At 43.7% G+C, this 20237-nt stretch overlaps 4 protein-coding genes across 4 annotated transcripts; 3 read left to right on the top strand and 1 right to left on the bottom strand.

Moving 5' to 3' along the window:
- Positions 1 to 342: 342 nt before the first annotated feature.
- Positions 343 to 3549, top strand: plcxd1.2 (phospholipase C, X domain containing 1, tandem duplicate 2). The gene is made up of 6 exons (XM_084472872.1): positions 343 to 1100; positions 1207 to 1343; positions 1739 to 1867; positions 1974 to 2129; positions 2243 to 2426; positions 2925 to 3549. The coding sequence occupies exons 1-6, from the start codon at positions 983 to 985 to the stop codon at positions 3167 to 3169; spliced, it is 969 nt and encodes a 322-aa protein (XP_084328998.1). The 5' UTR covers positions 343 to 982; the 3' UTR covers positions 3170 to 3549.
- Positions 3550 to 3614: 65 nt separating this feature from the next.
- On the bottom strand, positions 3615 to 9685 carry gtpbp6 (GTP binding protein 6). Its single transcript, XM_084472871.1, has 10 exons — positions 9085 to 9685; positions 8848 to 8985; positions 8653 to 8723; positions 7335 to 7465; positions 6825 to 6895; positions 6214 to 6372; positions 5553 to 5761; positions 5060 to 5208; positions 4334 to 4486; positions 3615 to 4103 (listed from the first exon to the last, which is right to left on the bottom strand). Exons 1-10 carry the CDS (start codon positions 9470 to 9472, stop codon positions 3974 to 3976), a joined length of 1599 nt encoding a protein of 532 aa, XP_084328997.1. The 5' UTR covers positions 9473 to 9685; the 3' UTR covers positions 3615 to 3973.
- Positions 9686 to 10886: 1201 nt separating this feature from the next.
- On the top strand, positions 10887 to 14003 carry LOC311353064 (T-lymphocyte activation antigen CD80-like; the record flags this gene model as incomplete). Its single annotated transcript, XM_084472901.1, has 5 exons — positions 10887 to 10947; positions 11066 to 11407; positions 12231 to 12515; positions 13149 to 13307; positions 13861 to 14003. 5 exons carry the CDS (start codon positions 10887 to 10889, stop codon positions 14001 to 14003), a joined length of 990 nt encoding a protein of 329 aa, XP_084329027.1.
- A 707-nt stretch (positions 14004 to 14710) lies between these two features.
- On the top strand, positions 14711 to 20235 carry nit2 (nitrilase family, member 2). The gene is made up of 10 exons (XM_084473342.1): positions 14711 to 14982; positions 15214 to 15332; positions 15847 to 15967; positions 16336 to 16424; positions 16516 to 16609; positions 16842 to 16916; positions 17204 to 17282; positions 17876 to 17974; positions 19539 to 19594; positions 19842 to 20235. The coding sequence occupies exons 1-10, from the start codon at positions 14955 to 14957 to the stop codon at positions 19934 to 19936; spliced, it is 855 nt and encodes a 284-aa protein (XP_084329468.1). The 5' UTR covers positions 14711 to 14954; the 3' UTR covers positions 19937 to 20235.
- Positions 20236 to 20237: the final 2 nt, after the last annotated feature.

The raw sequence follows: 20237 nt of genomic DNA, 5'->3' as shown, positions 1-20237 counted from the left end.
ACCCTAACCCTTTATTACATGTTCTCCTTGATTTCCATTGTGCTCAGTGAACAGCATATACATACCATAGGATCTGCACAACAGGTTATACGTGTAATTCGTTTGTAGCCAAGCGTGGGTTGTGGACAATAAGATTTCTAGGATTGATATAGCAACGCAGGTATATGAGCAAACAGATAACAAGGAAACAGCGCCCTCTGGTGGGTCATACTAGTAGGCGATGGCGGTGAATCGACAAACAGATCTCGGATCAACCCGGTACCCTCGACACGCCACCGTTTGACTACAATTTGCTTTATTTTGGTTAAAGAGACAGGCTTAAAAGATTAGATTAAAACTGGTTCGATCTAATTGTGGTTTAATCTTATCTTCATCTCACATAAACGCGCTGGCGCAAGGCGAATATTAACAACTGGATTTGGGACGCAGGACAAGATGTTTGTATTTATTTTTGCATTTTTTCCAACAGTGGCCACATCTCTAATCGACCGCTAACCTTTGCACACAAATATAACCTATAACCTGCCCTCGTCGACACACGATTACGATAGGATATGCAGAGATTTCTGTCGGAATCAATGAAACGCATTTGTATGATTTTCTATTCAGCTAGGGTCTGATTTTGTAGTCATTTTTTTCTGAATCTAATTACAGCGCAATAACCCAATTGGATAAAAAAGAAGAAGAACAGTCACGCAAGAGCTTTTGCGATCTATGGGTTCGACGGTAATTGCTGGGCTTTAACTTTCCACTTTCAGTAATTATCAAGAATACCCGTCAGGTGACTTTAACCACTCAGTCTACTTCCTTATGGACCAGGACCTGGTATCGATTCTCATTCCCTCCCTCCCTAGCTTCAATATGAGAACGGTAGCCTATGTCTTTGAAAACCGTGGACTATAACAAAGAGAAGTGAATCTCGGAAGTTTTCTTTATACGAACCAATGGCCTGAACGCTTTCACTCGACGATGCGCTTCCACCATGTCCGCCGAAAAACACACTCCCACGGACGGCTTTCTTACCCAGGACTACGAGGAATGGATGTCCCGTTTACCAGAGGACCTGTGGGACATCCCATTATCCAACCTAGCCATACCGGGTAATATTATATTATGATCGGTGATAAACCAGTGAGAAAGATCATCACTACAAATACAATTCAAAACTTGTGTTGGGTCGAATGTGTTGTTTTGACGTGAGACCAGGCAGCCACGACGCGATGAGCTACTGTCTGGATATGAATTCCCCCATGGTCCAGTCGCAGCCCGTCCTCATCAGAATCCTAGACCGGCTGTTCAGGTGCCTCACGCGGCCCGTGATCCTCAGGTGGGCCACCACGCAGGTAAGACGTGTGCACAATAAGATTAACAAACCTATTAACAAGTGGTCGGTGTACTTTTCGGGGGTCTATAAAGTGACAGCTTTAAGACACTAAGTTTTGTTTTGTGATGAGCTGGGCTCTTGTTTATTATTATCACTCTTTAGTTGTACAGTGATTTTCACAGGATCTTTCTACATCATTCACACTGCTCGGAGCAATATGTATCTGTATTATAAGGATGTGCAACGTTAGTATTGTTTCATGCGTGATGATGTAAAAACAAAAGAAAGGTGAATCAAATACTAAAGAAAGGTGAAAACGAAAGACTTGCCAAATTGTAATCAGCGTCCTTCACAATAGCTTGTTTGCATATCATCTGATCTTCCTCGATGAACTGATGGTTATTCCTTCTGCAGCATAAGAGCATCGGGGACCAACTTCATATGGGGATCCGATACTTCGACCTCCGCATCGCACGGAAACCTCATGACTGCTCCAACTACCTTTTTTTCACACATGTCATCTACTCTCATCTATCCGTTTTGGTGGGAAAGAGTCAACCTCATCTATATGATACATTTTTAAATTGAACACAGCGTTTACTTCCCAGTATAGACTAACCCTTTCTGGCAAATGCCTCACCTTCCATAGGAGACGCTGGCGTCCGTGGCCACGTGGTTGGAGTCCCATCCCAGGGAGGTCGTGATCCTGTCTTGCAGCCATTTTGAGGGAATGAGCGCCAAAGTTCATGAGTCCTTCATTTTGTCCCTCAGGAAATTGTTTGGCTCCAAACTCTGTCCAAGGATGGTGGGTTACAGTCATATTTAAACTCTTAAGTGTCTCTAAACTGACATGGCTTCTTTAAAAAGCCAAATGGTATGTGATAAATGAATTGGCCAATTGACGTTTTGCCTGCACAGGAAGCAGTGCCGACCTTGAGGAGTCTGTGGGCCAATCGTTGGCAGGTACTGCTGTCCTACGAGGACCAATCAGCAGCCAGATATCCCGAGCTCTGGCCAGCCATCCCCTACTGGTGGGCCAATCAGCCGACGGCTCAGGGCGTCATCAAGTACCTTGACTGGAAGAAAGCCATGGGGCGCCCAGGTGAGTCTCAGTCACATACCTGGTCCAGGTGAGTGTAGAATAAACCTGGCCCAGGTGAGTGTAGAATAAACCTGGCCCAGGTGAGTGTAGAATAAACCTGGCCCAAGTGAGTCTCAGGTACATACCTGGTCCAGGTGAGTGTAGAATAAACCTGGTGCCAGGTGAGTCTCAGGTACATACCTGGTCCAGGTGAGTGTAGAATAAACCTGGCCCAGGTGAGTCTCAGGTACATACCTGGTCCAGGTGAGTGTAGAATAAACCTGGCCCAGGTGAGTCTCAGGTACATACCTGGTCCAGGTGAGTGTAGAATAAACCTGGCCCAGGTGAGTCTCAGACCAGTTGCTTTCTGGTTCAGCAAGTGATTTAATGGCTTAATGTGTTATTGTTCGGGTTTTGTTGCTGTGTGTCGTGTCTTTGTCAAATAAGGCTTGTTTGTGTGTGTGTGTGTGTGTGGTTCTAATAGAAGGACTGTTTGTGTCTCTCTGTATATCCTAACAGACGGCTTGTTTGTGTCGGGGCTGAACCTGACGGCAGACACGCGCTTCATGGCCCTGGAGCGTGACCAGTCCCTGTGGACCCTGTCCCAGGAGAACTGGGACCAGCTGAGAGGCTGGCTCCAGGAGCAGACCACCGGCTGTTCCCCCCAAAGCCTCAACATCATCGCAGGGGACTTTGTTGGGCCCATCCCCTTCTGTCCCCTGGTCATCGCTCTGAACCAGAAACTCCTCCTGCACACCAAGTAGATGGTGCCGCCTTCATCTCTCGTAAACTCTACCCTAAAACTGCCATTAAACCCTATCCTTAAACTATACATAGCCGTAAAACCAATCCTTAAACCCTGTCCTTAATGAACAAAGGTTTGGTCTGTGTTTAATAGGTAAAATATATATAGATGATTGAAATGAGGATGATGATCAATAAGTTAAGAAGTTAAATATGATATAATTGTCTCAATATACTACACAGTACTACACTCCTGATGGACAAAGAATTAAGTAATTTTTAAGTTTTTAACATTAGATGTATTTTATTCAGTTTATCAATCACTTTAAACATGTAATCTAAAAGTTAATATAACATGAAAGATGTGTACAAATGATTGAATAAACAGTATCCATGTGTATCCAGTAAATAAATGACTATAAACAATAATGTTTGAAACAAATAATTTAGTTTATTTCTAAGAAAAACGAATAAATGAGATTAAGACGGACGTAAATGTGTTTTTCTCTCCCTAGTGGAAAGGGTTTTGAAAACACTGCTGTATGATTGTGACGTTATCCTGACATCGCTCACGTTTGGCTCAAATTGTTCACAAAACTATATATACTTTTTTCTTTATTCTTGAGGGACGTGACGTTTCACTTATTGGCAAAAGGACGCTCCGTTCATTAACCCCCACGCGTCCTCGTGTCCCCTTATTGTCTTTGTGTACCCCTTCTTCGTAAGACTGAGGAGTACAGTGCTCCTTTGGAAGAAGACTGAAACGGTGGTCTCCGCGAGACGGCGTGTGACGTACAGTAGCAGGAGGGGACCCTGCCGCGCCGCTAGGATCTGGCCGAGAACGTCTTCCTGTAGCGCCCGTATGCCGCCGTGCCGATTATCACCGTGACGACCGCCGATCCTTCGTCGGCGTCCACGGTCACTTCCTGTACGGTGGCCTCCCTGTACAGCCAACTAAACCCACACACACACGATTAATAACCGCTTTATTAATTGTAGTGCCTTTTTTTATTTTTCTTTGTTACATTTATTTTAATTATAATCTTTTAAGATGCGTTTGTTATATTCCATTGACATTTATATCTTCCATTTTGCCTGGGCTCGGGAATGGGTAAGCTACAAGTACAGCATAATTTGCGATGAAAAAGATAGAAAATCCGAAATAAACTTAAAAACAGACTTGCCTTAATTGGGCCGAGCTCAGGTCCACTTTGAGGTTTAAGATGAGCTTCCCGGTGGACCGGACCACCTCGTCCTCCAGGACCGTCTTCAGCCGGTCCAGACCCTGCTCCGTCAGCGCAGACACGGCGACCGTCTCAGGCTCTGACAGATGGTAGCTGAGCACCACAGAAACATCATTACCAACTACCCCTGAAGGAGCCAAGTTGGCTGCATGTATGATTAATATGAGTCTTGTACTTTAGTTTGTAGGTTCTTCTTCCATGAGGGAGATTGCTAAATCGTTGTCGACCTCGTTCCACCCTACATTTCAAAAGGATGCCTACAGGTAGACCGGGTTTCAAACCCACAATGTTTATGCTGGCGGCCCAACACTACACTATCCAACACCAACACTCGAGCAACATAACATAACATAACCCACTCTGGGATCCATCGTAAGATTTCTTGCCTTCCAGGGTGCTAGGGCTTGGGGGGAATCATAAATATATGGCTGGTTAAGCGCTTTGAGACTTTATCTGCGATTAAGTGCCATACAAATACTATTTTATGTAGTTAATTTAAATATTTCTCCAGTTAACGGTAGCTTGGACATATAAAATAAAGGCTCAGTGTTGGCATTTGGTTCTGTAGTCACTGCAGCTCTAGCATTAAATGCTAGATGACCTTTATATCAATCGTCATTCAAAAATCGATTTGCTACAGAAGTTGTTTTTGTGGTTCTTTCTTACTCGTGAACCAGGTCAATCTTGTTGTGGACCTCGATCATGGAGCTCATCAGGCGGTCTGGGATCTGCAGGCTCTTCAGGACATTGAGGACGTTCACCTTCTGGTTCACCGTCTCTGGGTGGCTGATGTCTCGCACGTGCACGATGAGGTCCTGGAACATGCACGGGAACCATGTTTACGCATCGGTCACTTCTTATTAAAGAGCCACTACGCTATAGATGGAATGTGTGTTTGCTGCTAACTAGGTCAGGATCTGGAATGTGTGGTACACTTAAAACAAAAGATTTACACAACAAATCCTGACTTTCCCGAACATCGAATGTTCATGGGATTTTTGTGTCTTTGTGGAAATGAAAGTGAAGATTAAATAAACAGAAAGAGACAGGGAATGAAATGTAGCACAGAACCACAGGTAGGAATCAAACCTGCATCTCTACCAGGCTTCTTGCCGACGTGGTTAGCACACTAGCTACGTTTCCAAGCGGGAGGTGGTACCGAGTGTTTGACGTCCTCCAGGGTGGCGGAGAAAGAATCGATGAGCTGGTGGGGCAGCTGGGACAGGAAGCCGATGGTGTCCACGTAGAGCACGGTCATGTGACTGGGCAGCTGGCCAGCGTGCACTGTCACGTCCAGCGTAGCGAACAGCTGGTTCCTGGGCTGCAGGCCGCGGTCACCTGTCAGTGCTTTGATCAGAGTGGTCTTTCCTGTCCCAGAGAAGAAGAGTATTCAATGTCCACAAAAACGGGAGACGGACGTTTGATATTTCATTAGTTGGCAGCAGTAGTAGGATATATTTAGCTTAAGGTTATTTAGCAGTGAGTCAGTAGTATCTTTTGAGATTTAGTCGTTAAGGAGCAGGGAGAAGGGGTGGTCATTTCGCACAAGGGCTGAGGACATTAAGGGATTGAACCCAGTCACTCTATTCTGGGAGTCATACCAGACAATTTTGTCCTGTTTTTGAGAAATGCTGAAATACCATCTGGATAAATAGGGATAAAACCCATGTAAAAAGTCCACCTCATTCACCATTTTTAAAGATAGCAACTTAGGAAAGAAATTTGGTGAGAATCCCTGTGATTTCTGGTCAAGATTTAAATGACCAAATTGAGTGAGGTTATCCTTGTGTATTGATAGCGGTCTGTCTTCAGCCTCTCACCACAGTTGGTGTATCCCATCACCGAAACGACTGGGAAGTCTTTGTCTTTCCTCTGCGAGCGCAGCAGGTTTCTCTTCTTTCGAAGCTGCTCCAGGGCCACGCGTATCTTCGTTTCCCGCTCTTTCAGTTGTCTCTGTTGGAACTCCAGCAGTGTCTCGCCTGGGGAGGAAGGCGACCCATGACCAATAATCAATACTTAGGGCAGTCTGTTTGGTGATAATGTGGGTTCATTGATGACTCACTCAACGCTGCATCTCAGGGTTGGAATAATGGGAAGATTATATTGTCACAATCATCACAGCGACTATTATGTTGTATATCCATGTATCTCATCCAAGGTATTGAAGAAAAATGTTAACCCATTTGAAAGCGATTCTGTTTATTTCATTATGACGGATCCTGTAGATTCAGATGGAATAATATGTGAATGGGATTTAGTATTTTGATTTTTATATTGTTTTTTGTATTTAAAGCAAGATATTTAGTTTTAATTATAATAATTAAGTCATCTTGCAACATAACAATATTTCGTTTAATATGACTTTAACACAATACAATAATTTCACACTTCCTTATTTAGCCCAGAATCGATCACTAAGAACAGAACGTACCTGAGCCACCGATGTACCTGTTACCGCCGCCCTGCTGGTCAAAATTTGCTATTTCGTTTCTCAGGCGAGATCTGTGAAGGTCATGAATTTCCAAGCTGTTATTCATCCAGAACTAATTACAGGTACATTAAAGGCAATTCCAATTACAACAAAACAGACTCCAAGACAAAGAGCAAAAATACTAAAATAGTAACTAGATAATAACACTGTTGCCCCGCAAATCACATTCACCCATTCATAATCCAACAGTGGTATCAGCCAATGGGCACAGTTAGGGGTGACTTGCTCTAGGGCACCTCCGCACTGAAAATGTGTCAAGGGATTGAACAAGCAACCTTTCAGCTGGCAGATTATTCAATAATATATTAATCTTAATAAATGGATTTTTTTTATCTCTACAATACTTTTAGTGAATACATTTCTTAACATGGGAGGCCCCAGTGGGATTCAAACCCCTAACCCTGGCAGTGTTAATGCCTTGCTCTAGCAGTTGAAAGGCCATCCCCTGACCTGAGCAGGGGGATCTCCGCCAGAGAGATCTGTAGCTTGGCCTCACGGGTCCGCGCGTTGCGGCGGAATATGTGGAGGACCACCGAGTAGCGATCCAAGACCTTCACACCCCAGGCGTCCTCAAACTCTTTCTGTAACAAACACATAGTCCTCCTTAAACTCTCTGTAACATACATAGTCCTCCTTAAACTCTCTGTAACAAACATATGGTCCTCCTTAAAGTCTCTGTAACATACATAGTCCTCCTTAAACTCTCTGTAACATACATAGTCCTCCTTAAACTCTCTGTAACATACATAGTCCTCCTTAAACTCTCTGTAACAAACATATGGTCCTCCTTAAAGTCTCTGTAACATAGTCCTCCTTAAACTCTCTGTAACATACATAGTCCTCCTTAAACTCTCTGTAACATACATAGTCCTCCTTAAACTCTCTGTAACATACATAGTCCTCCTTAAACTCTCTGTAACATACATAGTCCTCCTTAAACTCTCTGTAACATACATAGTCCTCCTTAAACTCTCTGTAACAAACATATGGTCCTCCTTAAAGTCTCTGTAACATAGTCCTCCTTAAACTCTCTGTAACATACATAGTCCTCCTTAAACTCTCTGTAACATACATAGTCCTCCTTAAACTCTCTGTAACAAACATATGGTCCTCCTTAAAGTCTCTGTAACATAGTCCTCCTTAAACTCTCTGTAACATACATAGTCCTCCTTAAACTCTCTGTAACATACATAGTCCTCCTTAAACTCTCTGTAACATACATAGTCCTCCTTAAACTCTCTGTAACAAACATATGGTCCTCCTTAAAGTCTCTGTAACATAGTCCTCCTTAAACTCTCTAACATACATAGTCCTCCTTAAACTCTCTGTAACATACATAGTCCTCCTTAAACTCTCTGTAACAAACATATACTGTAGTCCTCCTTACACTCTCTGTAACAGACATAGTCCTCCTTAAACTCTCTGTAACAAACATATAGTCCTCCTTACACTCTCTGTAACAAACATGAAGTCCTCCTCCTAAACTGTATCAACAGCCAACAGAAGAACATGTCTTCAAACTCACTCTGTGATCTAAAAACACAAAAGTAGTCCTCAAACTGCACCAAGATTCGACACAAGAATATGTCTACACACTCACTCGGTAACACAAGAAAACAGAGCCCTCAAACAATTTCCACACCACAATATAGTCCTCAAACTGTACTAGAAACACATATAGTCCTCAAAACTCCCTCTATAACCTAGTGTCTTTAAACAGAGAGGTGGACCCCAATCCCTCTTTAATGACGGTGATAAATCCCAATACCTCAGACGAAGGAGAAAGTCGCTCCACGTTCACAAACACGGCAGTGATCCCTGGGGTTTGTCTAATCTTTTCTTGGGGGTAAGAAAATAACACTTGAGTTGACATGAAGTCACATAGATAGCTATAGTTAACTACTTATTAAATGATTACAATGATGATCACTGTTAAACTGTTAAACAGTCATACAGGTGTTACCTGTGAGTAACTGGAAGTTCCCTTTGCCAAAAATCGTCCTTTTCTCTGGCGTCTTGGTGGAGAGAATGATCTTGTCCACCACCCTCCAGTTTTCCAAGGTGTTCACCAGACCAACCGCCTCGTCCACCATCAGCGCCGCTGCAAAGCACACATAGAAGTTATTCGGCTATCATCGGTTACAACAAAGAGCTAAAATTCACAATCATGTCATATTATGGAGTCTTGTATCGCAGTCACCCGTTGTGAGATACTGCTTTCTGCTTCCCCATTTCACATCGGGGTGAACGATGAAGATCCTGTGTTCTCCGTCTCCGATGACTTTGGGAACCTGTTGATGGAACAGCTCGTCCACCTCGGCGTCATCAATCAGATCTCCATCCTCATCCTCATCATGGCCCTCAATGTGGCAAGTATGACGTCCACCGGGGTCGTCGCTGTGCTTGCGATGTCTGGCGGACAGCGTTAGAGATCTGGCCTGGTTGTATGTTAAACTGTTTTGTGTAGCGACCCTATACCATGGGGGCTTCTGACATCTCCAGGACACAGTCGTCAGCCTCTGGCTTGCCTGTAGGAAGCCTGGCCACGGTGAAGAATACATCCTCCTTGCCAAGTGATGTATAGTCATGGTGTGGTCTTTAACTGGTGTCTTGTTGAAGATATAGATACATAATTTACAGAAATACTCAGACTGTACCAGTTTAAAGGGTCCGGATATAAATGCGTTATCTGCTACAAACCGTAGCAGGAGAAGAATAGGCCATCGAAGACCAAGGACCCTAGTGTCAGACACTAGTGTGCTGGGATGGTGAACATGCTTTAATGTTGTTGAGGTTGTCAACCTTCCCATTCCCTTCTTCACGGGTTCTATGGTAACACGGTAGGCCCTCGACCCGCGTCTGCCATCTAGTGGATTCACACGATATTTAGAGGATTTTATTCCCAGGTAAATTTGCAGACATGGAGATTTATTATGTAATATGTATATATTTGTAATATGCTGGCGTAATGATGGACATCATGTACACAATAAAAAAAAAATACCAAAGAATATAAAAGCAGCTGTAAATGGACATTAAATAAGAAAATCAAAGATAAATTATTTGTACAGTAGCACTACTTTCTAAAAGAAATACACAAAAGTTTAAAGTACAATATCATGTGTAGGTGTGCACGTTGCAGGGGAGGCAGACTAAGGGAAGAGCGGTATATGGGTTTGTATTTGAGACTAGAGGCACATTTATTTGAGCACTGTTAACCAGAATGGCAGGCGCACAGACACCAATATTATCGGACTAGCCTATTCATAATGCGGTCAGACCAGTTGGACCGCTAACATTGTGTTCCAGATGAAATGGCGGACGTCGATCCGGTTGTCAGCCGGTTTCTCTGCTAGTATTTTTTTTTTTATTGTTCAGGTGAGCCAGGGAGACAGTGTACGCCTCCGCTTACCTCATTGATGATGCTCCAAATGAGCGTTATTGCAGAGAGGTAGGACGGGGTTACAGTTACATCAGTGCAGTATCGAGAAGAGGGAAAGAGGGAGGGACTTCTGATAGAGGGGTATCCGTATCCGTTACATGTTTTGGATATTGCTTTGTCAAATTCTTGATCGAAAAACTCCATATTATTTTCTTTTTCGTTTTTGTTCTCTGTCATGTTCTTATTATTCTCTATATTCGCTATTATTCGCGAATATAGAGAATAATATAGAGCTATTATTCGCTCCGGGGACTGGTAACTGGCGTACTCAGTTCACCGGAAGTAGGAGACCAGACACTGCGTTCGGATAGACCGGGATAACTCTATAATTCATGACCCTCTCTCAGTCTAGCCTCTGCAGGTCTTAACCTGTCAAGGAATTCCTTGTTTGGTGGTGATGCATGATGGACAAGATAACAGGGCGTGAAGATCATGCCGGGAGAAACGAAGGAGCCTAATTAAACAATTATTTGTATTTTTTCATTGACGACTAGTCCTTTTGGCTACGGCTCGTTGGAATTGTCCAGTCACCCAAATGCGCCTTAGTGCTCAAAGTGGAAATGCGTGTTTTCTGGAGCACCACACTCTTTCTTGGACTCTTGAGTCACTGCGCTTGTAATGGTAAGAAACCGCTTTAGTAATAACCGCATTCGTAATAATCTCCATGATGAATAAGACCAAGATTCCTTAGAAACTATGCTTAACTAACACATTTTTCTTCCTCCCTTTGCAATCACAGAAGAGAAAGATTGTATGATCGGCGTGGTCGGAGAACCCATCACGTTGCCGTGCTTCTACAGCGGGCACGAACTCAACACTTTGAACTTCTCCGTGGAGTGGAGGAGAGACCGCCAGGTGTTGCTGCGGTCCGTGTGGGAAGAGGCCGAACGTGTGGAGCAGTGGCCGACGGCGCACACCAACACCTCACGACTCTCGGATGACGTGCTCGAGAACGGTGACTTCTCCCTGGAGCTGTCCGCCGTCCTGCCCTTAAGACAAGCCCAAACCTTTGACATGTTTCTGGTCAGGGCGGGTGAAGCACGACGCTCCCCACTGTGCACCGTGTGTCTCAGGACAGCAGGTAAGGTGAAGGAGCGATAGAATAATACATGACCAACATATGTGATGTATTATATTATGTTTAAGTGGACGGTCTTAGAGTCACTACATACAAACATGTACATTTTCTTCGAGTTTGAGCAAAACATTTGAATGTATCACTCATCACTGTAAAAATAAGCAACAACAAAACTAATAATGACATATTACTAATAATAACAACAACCATTTCATCATCAACCTCATCTTAAAACACACCTGGTTCTTATTCGTCACAGGAAGGTGAGTAACTTTTCAAGTTGATGCAAGAAAGTGGATGTTTTAAAGATGATCATAGTCCTATTAAGCAAGACTTGAAAAGAAGATTGAGGCTTTCCCGGCTTCTGTGTATCGTAATATAAGTCCTGTTTTTCCACAAATGCAAATGTGTTTTTGTTTTTTAAAGTCAGTCTTGATAACAAGGACAGCAGGATGCTTGACCTTCAAATACTTAAATATACAGAGTTAACACAACTGGACCTTAAGGTGAGCTACAGTTTGTAATTAATGGCAAAGGTTTGTGCTAACGTTTTAATGTCTGGACCCACCTCTTGAGTGCTTTTGGCCCCACCAAATTTTTCTCATATCATGGTAATTTATCATTACCATATCATAAAAAGCCCCTACAGTATGTAAAGGCACTTTTAAGTTAAAGTAAGTAAGCCAAAGAGTATTTCACTAATCCTGAGGGAAATGGCTCACAATTGCCTTACTCAAGACAGAATAATAACACAAATAGAAAAGGAAGCAGCGTAACAGTGAAATGCTAAAGTACAATAATCCTAATCCCAACCTCTCTATCCCAGCTAGCTTCACCCCTCCCTCGGTCCAGAGGCTGGACCCTCCGGAGGCCAACCAGACCACCTTCCTGTGTCGCTCCGTGGGGGGCCATCCCGAGCCCACCGTCCACTGGCTGATCAACGGGACCTGGGCGGCGCCCGAGGCCTCCGTGACCTCTTCCACCGCCCCCATGGCTAACTCCAGCCTACACAGCATCACCAGCCTTCTGCTGGCCGACGTCTCCCACCAGACCACCGTGACGTGTTCGGTAGAGGTCCCCTCGCTGAACGAAACTCTCAACGCCACCAGCTGTGAGTGGCGGGCTGTGGCTGTGTCTCGGTCTGTCTGACTGTTGACTGTGTGTCGTTCTGTCTAGGAGTCTCTCCGTCTGTGGTCTGTGTGTGTCGTTATGTCTAGTCTGTATTTCGGTATACATGACTGTCTGTTGTCTGTGTGTCTTTATGTCCAGTCCGTCGGTCTGTTGGTCTGTATGTCAGTGTCTGTATGTATGTCTCTCTATAACTTTGACAGTCTTCATATCTGTATGTATCTAGTCAGTCATCTTCCTGTCAGTCTGTCTGCATATCAACATGACAGCCTATGTCTCCCTATCTTTATCTGTCCGTCCTTCTCTCTCTGTACATCTATCTATCCATTTCTATTCACCTGTCTATCTGTCTATTAAGTGTGTCTATCAGTGCGTCTATCCATCTAGTCGACGTGTGACTGTCCATCTGTCTCGCTGTCAGTGTCTCTAGCAGCTATCTGCAGTCTATACTATAGCAGTCTATCTGTCTAGTCAGTGAGTCTGTCTGTGTCTTAATGTCAGTACTTCTGTCTGTCTATCCGCCTAGCCAACGACTGTCTCTCTGTCTCTCTGTCGATCTCCTCAGTGTGTGTGTGTGTGTGTGTGGTTCTGAGCTGGTTCTCTCCCGTCCTATCAGATGGGGTGAAGGTGAGCCCAGTGGGGAGCCGGGCGTCAGGGGCTCTCTGGGTGTTCAGCACGGCTATGTGTGTGGGTGTGGCGGTGCTGGTGGTGGCAGCCATCATCTACCAGGTGCTAGTGGACAGGGGCCACAAGGAGCTCAGGAAGACACACAGAGGTGGGGATGAAGAAGACAATGGTTTTGGTTGTGATTCATCACTTGGTGGAATTTATTCCTGATATTACGATATATACATTTACTATTATATATACTATAAAGTAATTTAGATGACACTTTATCCAAAGTGAATCTGTTGCAGGGATGCCTATAGGTAGACTGATTGGGGAAATTGGGGTTTGAATCCTGAAAGTTTTGGGCCGGGAGTCAAACACCATAGTCAAACACTACTTTCATAATTACTAATCTGAGTTTGGGTACTTCTCCTGGTGAACCCCCCCAAGGTCACATTATAATTTACTGGTCCATTGCATTGGCAACTTGCTTAATAACAACACCAGCCATAGCGCTACATCGAAACTGACCCGTCTTTATTTTCAGTATCTAAAAAAACTAAATACAACATTTTTGTAGGTATTTATTAAACCTTGTTCAACAGATGCATCATTTCAGCAAGTGTGCCACATATCTCCTGGGTAATTTTGACCTGAATCATGAAAGGTGTTTTTCTGTATGAATTGATATTTTATCTCCTGTGTTCACCAGGATACAGGTACAATTTTACAGGCTCGTCGGAAGCAGTGGGCGTCAGTCTGGAGTGCTCAGATGGATCCGACTCCAATAACGAGACAGATGGGTGAATGTCTGGTGGTCCCTCCACTAAACTCAACCCATGAAACACACACTTTGTTGTAAATATGTACATGTTGAGGAGTCTACTTTGTTGTAAATATGTACATGGTGAAGAATCTATCGCAATACAGCAAACAGTACTTAAATCTGTACGAGGATTCAGGGTGTATTGGACATATGTATAGAGCCATTTTATGCCAATTCCACTAATTGACACTTTCTTTATGATGCTTTTCAAGTCTAACCACTTTAAAGACTTGTGTCTCCTGATTGATGTACAGATTACATTGTGTAACTTTTCTCAGTGTTTCAACGTTCAATAAATTAATATAAAATGGATCATAAAGTTGCATTACTTTTAATGTGAATAATTGTATAATGAATACGATATACTAAAAAACTGAATAAATACAGTTTTAGCTCCGATACTGAAATAGATTTAAATTGAACTCAAAGCAATATGGATGAACATGGAATATCAATGCTGTTCATAAGCATAAACAATGAACGTTCATTGTCTACATTTAGAATAAATAAAATATTAAAAACATATTGAAAAGAAAAAGGAAAAACACCTTTCTCGGCATTTTTGCATCGAAAAAGAACCTAGTACATTATACACGTAACCATTTGACAAGAGTCGTGACATCTCCGTCCGCTCCAGCCTCCAATGGACCATTTTTTTTTACTGCAATTGCGGATCCTCCCAATAGTTTCCAGAAGTCAGCAGCTCCAAATAGAAACGCATTGGAGTTACAGCACAATAGACACAATGTTTGTGAATAAATAGCTCTAAATAGCTCTGCACGCAATGTAACTAAAATCTGCTTAGACTTTTACTTTGATATTCCTATTGGACCCGGAACTTGATGTTGCATAGCACATAGCACTGTCTGAGATAGAGGAGCTGCAGAAATCCTTCAACTTCTAGTTTTCTATATTTGAATCTGAAGTCCAAGCTCCTTGGACTTCAGTTAAGTTACAGCAGAGGGAACTCAACATTATTCTGCGTACATGTCAACTTTGGCGAGAGCAATGTCAAGTAAGTAAATCCCTACGCGTTTTATCTGTCAAGGTTTACATTTCTTCAAATGGACCAATGAATATGCAGCATGCACCATGCATGTACCATTTAAAACCTTTTTTGAATGACCAATGCGCTGACGATATTGATATGGCGACTACCACACACGGCGCTGAATTGACTTTTTTCCAAAGACATTTGTTAATAATTGAGCATGGAACTGTGTTTCCATGAACTGTGTTTTTCCAGAGTTTCGGCTTGCCGTGATCCAGTTACATGTAACGAACGTAAAGGGAGACAACCTGTCCAAGGCGAAGAGGCTGATCAAAGAAGCTGCAGGGCAGGGGAGCAAGCTGGTGGTTCTGCCGGTGAGTGGTGGTGCGGATCCACTCCCGAGGAAATCCAGCGTTGCACATTATACATATTGTTATTATTATGCATCCATCTAAAGTTGACGGATCAATTATTCAAATATAGTTGTCATGTTGTACGATTTGGTGCCACAACCAAAAGTGCGTTAATAAATACCTAATCAGAATACCATCAAGACACTCTAGTATAATAACCGCAGATTAGCTAAATATTCCACTTGAATTGCAGCTATGATGATCCTAATCTGCGAATGTTTACATAAAAAGTAAAACATCACTGCATTTGTGACCATTGTATAAACCAATAATATAATCTTAACCTCAATGGGCTGCTGGCGAAATAGCCTTATAGCCTAACTCATCATATCATCCACCTCACTGAAATTAAACAAGCATCCTATCGTCCTTTGAGCAAGGCAGGTCTTCTGCGGCCAGGATGCAGCACACATCGTCAATTTTTGTACGAATTTCCTTGGTCTGTTAAGGATCTTACGTTATCTAACCTCCTCAGGAATGCTTCAACTCTCCGTACGGAACAGGCTTCTTCCGGGAGTATGCCGAGAAGATTCCCGGCATGTCCACCCAGATGCTGTCTGAAGCAGCTAAGGAGAACGGGGTCTATCTGGTCGGAGGTACGTGTGGGTCAGTGGCTCCCCAAACCCATTTGATGTGTGATATCTACATGAAGTGCTTGCACTGCCATGAATACAAATATAAATAAACTTGCCTTGTATTTCTGATTTCATATGGTTTCGCTGCACTCTTGTCACTCAAACACTTTGAGTCTGCCTCATGTATGAAAAGTGGTAGATAAATAAAGTTGCCTTGCCTTGTCTAGTTGTTGTTCTTGAAACTGGGTTGTGCGGTTCTAAAACTTTTTTATTTTGATTGTATACATTGATTGTTCTCAGCCACGGCCTTGTAAGTCACTTTGGATAAACGAAAAGACTAAATGTAAGAGTCTATCTTTGGAGTCTAACTTGAACCCGTTGTTCACTAGGATCCATTCCAGAGGAGGAGGGGGGTAAGCTATACAACACCTGTCCCGTGTTCGGTCCCGACGGCACCCTGTTGATGACGCACAGAAAGGTACAACCTAGTCTGCGACTACGCTGAAGCAGCATGCCGTTCCCGTTGTCCCTGAGCAGTCTCTCATTCCTCCCGATCCTCTCCGGCTAAGATCCACCTGTTTGACATTGACGTTCCGGGGAAGATCCGCTTCCAGGAGTCTGAGACGCTGAGCCCAGGCAGCGCTTTCTCCGTCTTTGAAACACGTGAGTCTTTCAGCTCTCTCCTTCCCCCTCGTGGGAGACCACGTACTCAACCAAACTCATGTATCGACCTGAGGATGGCTGGTTCCTGTCTCTTGACTCGGAGGTCCATGTCGACGTCGCTAGTGATGGGGTGTAAATATGTGTTTGTAATGGCCACTCAGAGTGCTGCTGGGTAAACATGTAGCATTACAGTCTCTCTCGCTCTCTCTCGCTCTCTCTCGCTCTCTCGCAGCATTCTGTAAGGTGGGTGTCGGCATCTGTTATGACATCAGGTTTGCGGAACTGGCCCAGCTCTACAGCAAGATGGGTAAGAACCCCAGACAAACTGTGAACCCCCTCCCCGTTTGTTTAAATGGACGTTGAAGGTACCGGGTTCGATCCCCATTGTCCGCAGCCTTACCTGTAGGTATCCTTGAGCAAGATGCCCCCCTGACCCCTACCTGCTGCTCCTCAATAACCTTAACCTTAATCTTAATTCACCGTAAATCGCTTTTGATAAAAGCATGATTTACCAAATAGTAAATATTATGAGAGCGGTATGGACATTTGGACCCGGGTTATTTAAAGACAGCGGTGGGGTTCTGGGTCCTGCAGGCTGTGAGCTGCTGGTGTACCCAGGGGCCTTCAACATGACCACGGGCCCTGCACACTGGGAGCTGCTGCAGAGGGCCAGGTCAGTCACAACACACACCTGACTGAGGACAAATCAGCAGACCCGGAGTTTGCCGGTTCGAACCCCAGCAGTGAGTTGTGAAGTGCTAGAACCGGGGTAGGGAGGAAGGATTAGGGGGTGGGCAGCCGAGTTGGAAGAGAGGTGTCGACTCCCAGCCGGAATGCTCTTGGTTCTAACCCCAATGTCCATAAAAACTACACAGAATACCCCTTGAGCGAGGTGCCTAACCTTTAACAGCTCAATGATGTCTCTGAATTCAGCGGAATTCAAGTGTTGCTAAATGACTGGATAGTAAGTGGTAGGAGCAGTTAACTTCATCCTAAAGTACATAACGTGGGCAAAAGCAGCAATAGCATTTCTCTTCCAGTCCTGAGACGGTCAGTATAAACCCAGACCCCATACTGTTCTTCTACTTTAATGTTCTTATAAGAATTCAAAACCCGACAGGAAGAACCAGGGTCATAATATTAACAATTCTAATAGTGTTTTTAACTTGGACATACAATACTTACAATAGAATAGGCAAACATAGCGAACAACCTGTTTGACTGCTTTTGATTCAGTAAATAAAAAGGCATATCTGCATTTCCTAGAGCACTCGACAACCAGCTGTACGTGGCCACAGCATCCCCTGCCAGAGACGAGACGTCCTCCTACGTAGCTTGGGGCCACAGCACTGTGGTCAACCCCTGGTAAGAAACACACATGTACAGGTCCGCAGGGGCCTATTCGTGCCCTCCGAAAATGCCCCTCAATAAGTGCGTTAAACAGCTCGTTTGCGCTCAAACTTTACTTCCGTAATAAGCTGCTTTCACATATGGACGTGCATCTGTCTATTCTCCGTCTATTCTACGGAGGTGCCGTATATGTGAATGACATATCCTGACGTTGGACCTCCTGAAAAAATACTACCCCCGAGGTAGTATGTTCTCCGGAGGAAATGCTAATTACCTTATATGTGAATGAGCAGTAGGATGTCGGCATTTCACACCAGTTGAGTGGGCTGTTGATGATGCTTCGGTCTACGTCATTAAGTGGCACCCGCACCCTAATCGATAATCAGCCTATTGCCCTTTGTTCGCTGAATGGTTAAAAAATATTTTAATGTGTGCTTTTCAGAGTCATTCGTGGTGAAAGCTAAATGATAGGTCTTATCGTAACCCTCAAAGTACGCATCATACAATAAATTACAATACATGAGTTCACAGCTGCACGCGTATATAGAAAATGTTTTTTTATTATTATGTTACACCTTTCCTGCTGTCGGCTCCCAAACCGTAGTCCTCGCTCGTCGGACGGAATATATGCATTGCTGCAGCAACATTTAAGATGATTGCGATGAGTTCTGCCCGTTCTGCCTGCACGCTGTCTGCGGTCAAACCAAAACAAACCTGATCCTGCCTCTTGTGAACCTCGACCCTACATCATATCCCGCCCCTTGCAAGCCCGCCCCCCTTAAGCAACCGGAGATTCTACTGATGACGACACGACACGATCTCCGCATATGGGGCATCAAGTGTGAATAAGTGTGAATGACCCTCACGGTCGAACCTCCTGCTCCACAAATGCGGAGAAAAGACGGAGGTCATATGTGAAAGCAGCTATAGTGTGACGTGGCACAGTGAGCGGTGCTGAAGTGCAGAAGTCCTGCCTCCCGGCTACCCACACAAAGCGTTCGACCAATCCCAACAGAGTGGGCATGATGACCAATCACAGCAGACTGGGCTCCTCGGAAGGGGGGGCCATAAAGCAACATGATACAAAACAGAACGTGAAAGATGCTGAAATTGGTTTTGCAGAAATGAACAGTATGAGAATAATAAGGGGTATCTTTTAACATAGGCTACAGGCATGTAACCCTATTCTAGTACTACCCCCAAATGCAATTATTAACCCTAAAAAAAGCATAACTTAGCTTTAACTTTTCCACAATATTCTTATTGAGATGCACCTGTATATTACGCACCTTTACGTAGCCCACAGACTGCTTGCGTAAACCCAAATGTAATTCAGTATAACTTTGGATGTGGTTGTCTGTATGTTAATGACTGAATTGCAACCAGGTGTGCTAATTAGTGTCATTAATGAGTAGGGCGTACTAATTAACTTCCAATAAAATCAGAAGGAATCCAAGCCAATTAATTCTGTTATGGTTGTGATTGGCTGGAAGTTCATCCATTTACAATCGCCACGTGCATTAATGTGTTACTCGCAGCAATTTACTTCACCCCTCATGGCCTACTCATCTCTCTAAAGGGGAGAGGTGATCTCTAGCACGGGATCAGAGGAGGCGGTGGTCTACGCTGATATTGGTGAGTTTCCATAGTTTAACAATCTCAACAGAGGAGTGTACTGATTGTACACATTATATACATCTATAGTATTGTGTTATGTAGCACTTTTGAGGGATTCACATCAAAACAATAAACCAAACTGAATACATGTCTAATTTACGGAGGAACAAATGTATAGTCCATTGGCGATGTCAGTAAAGGACTCTCAGTAGTTCTGTCTGTTTTGGCAAAAAAAACAACAACCACATCTTTCACCTGTGTGTAGACTTGCAGTATTTGGCGGAAGTCCGACGGCAGATCCCAGTGACGGTGCAGAAACGTGACGATCTGTACGCGGTGAACCCAGTAACAGAGCGCTGAGGCTACAGGGGCTGCCCCAAGAGAAACGCTCACTGGACGTCCAGGATACAGAGCTGTGGACGTTAATGCTGCCGACGATGGGCACCAGATGAACTCAATGACTACAGCAAACTTTTGACTCCATCAAAAGTTTGATCCTACTGTGATTTTATTTTTCAATATCTTGACAGAAATGTCAATATTAAAATGTGTGTTGAATTGTGATTCTCTAAAGATACAAACACACGTTTCAAATATGCTATTGGTAATGGTGCCAACTACAGATTTCTTTGTATAAATTCATAAAATACAATTTTCCCAT

The sequence above is a fragment of the Micromesistius poutassou genome (genome assembly GCF_964030765.1).
Source record: "Micromesistius poutassou genome assembly, chromosome: 9".
In the NCBI taxonomy this organism is placed as follows: domain Eukaryota; kingdom Metazoa; phylum Chordata; class Actinopteri; order Gadiformes; family Gadidae; genus Micromesistius; species Micromesistius poutassou.
This window is presented reverse-complemented; position numbering and strand designations above follow the sequence as displayed.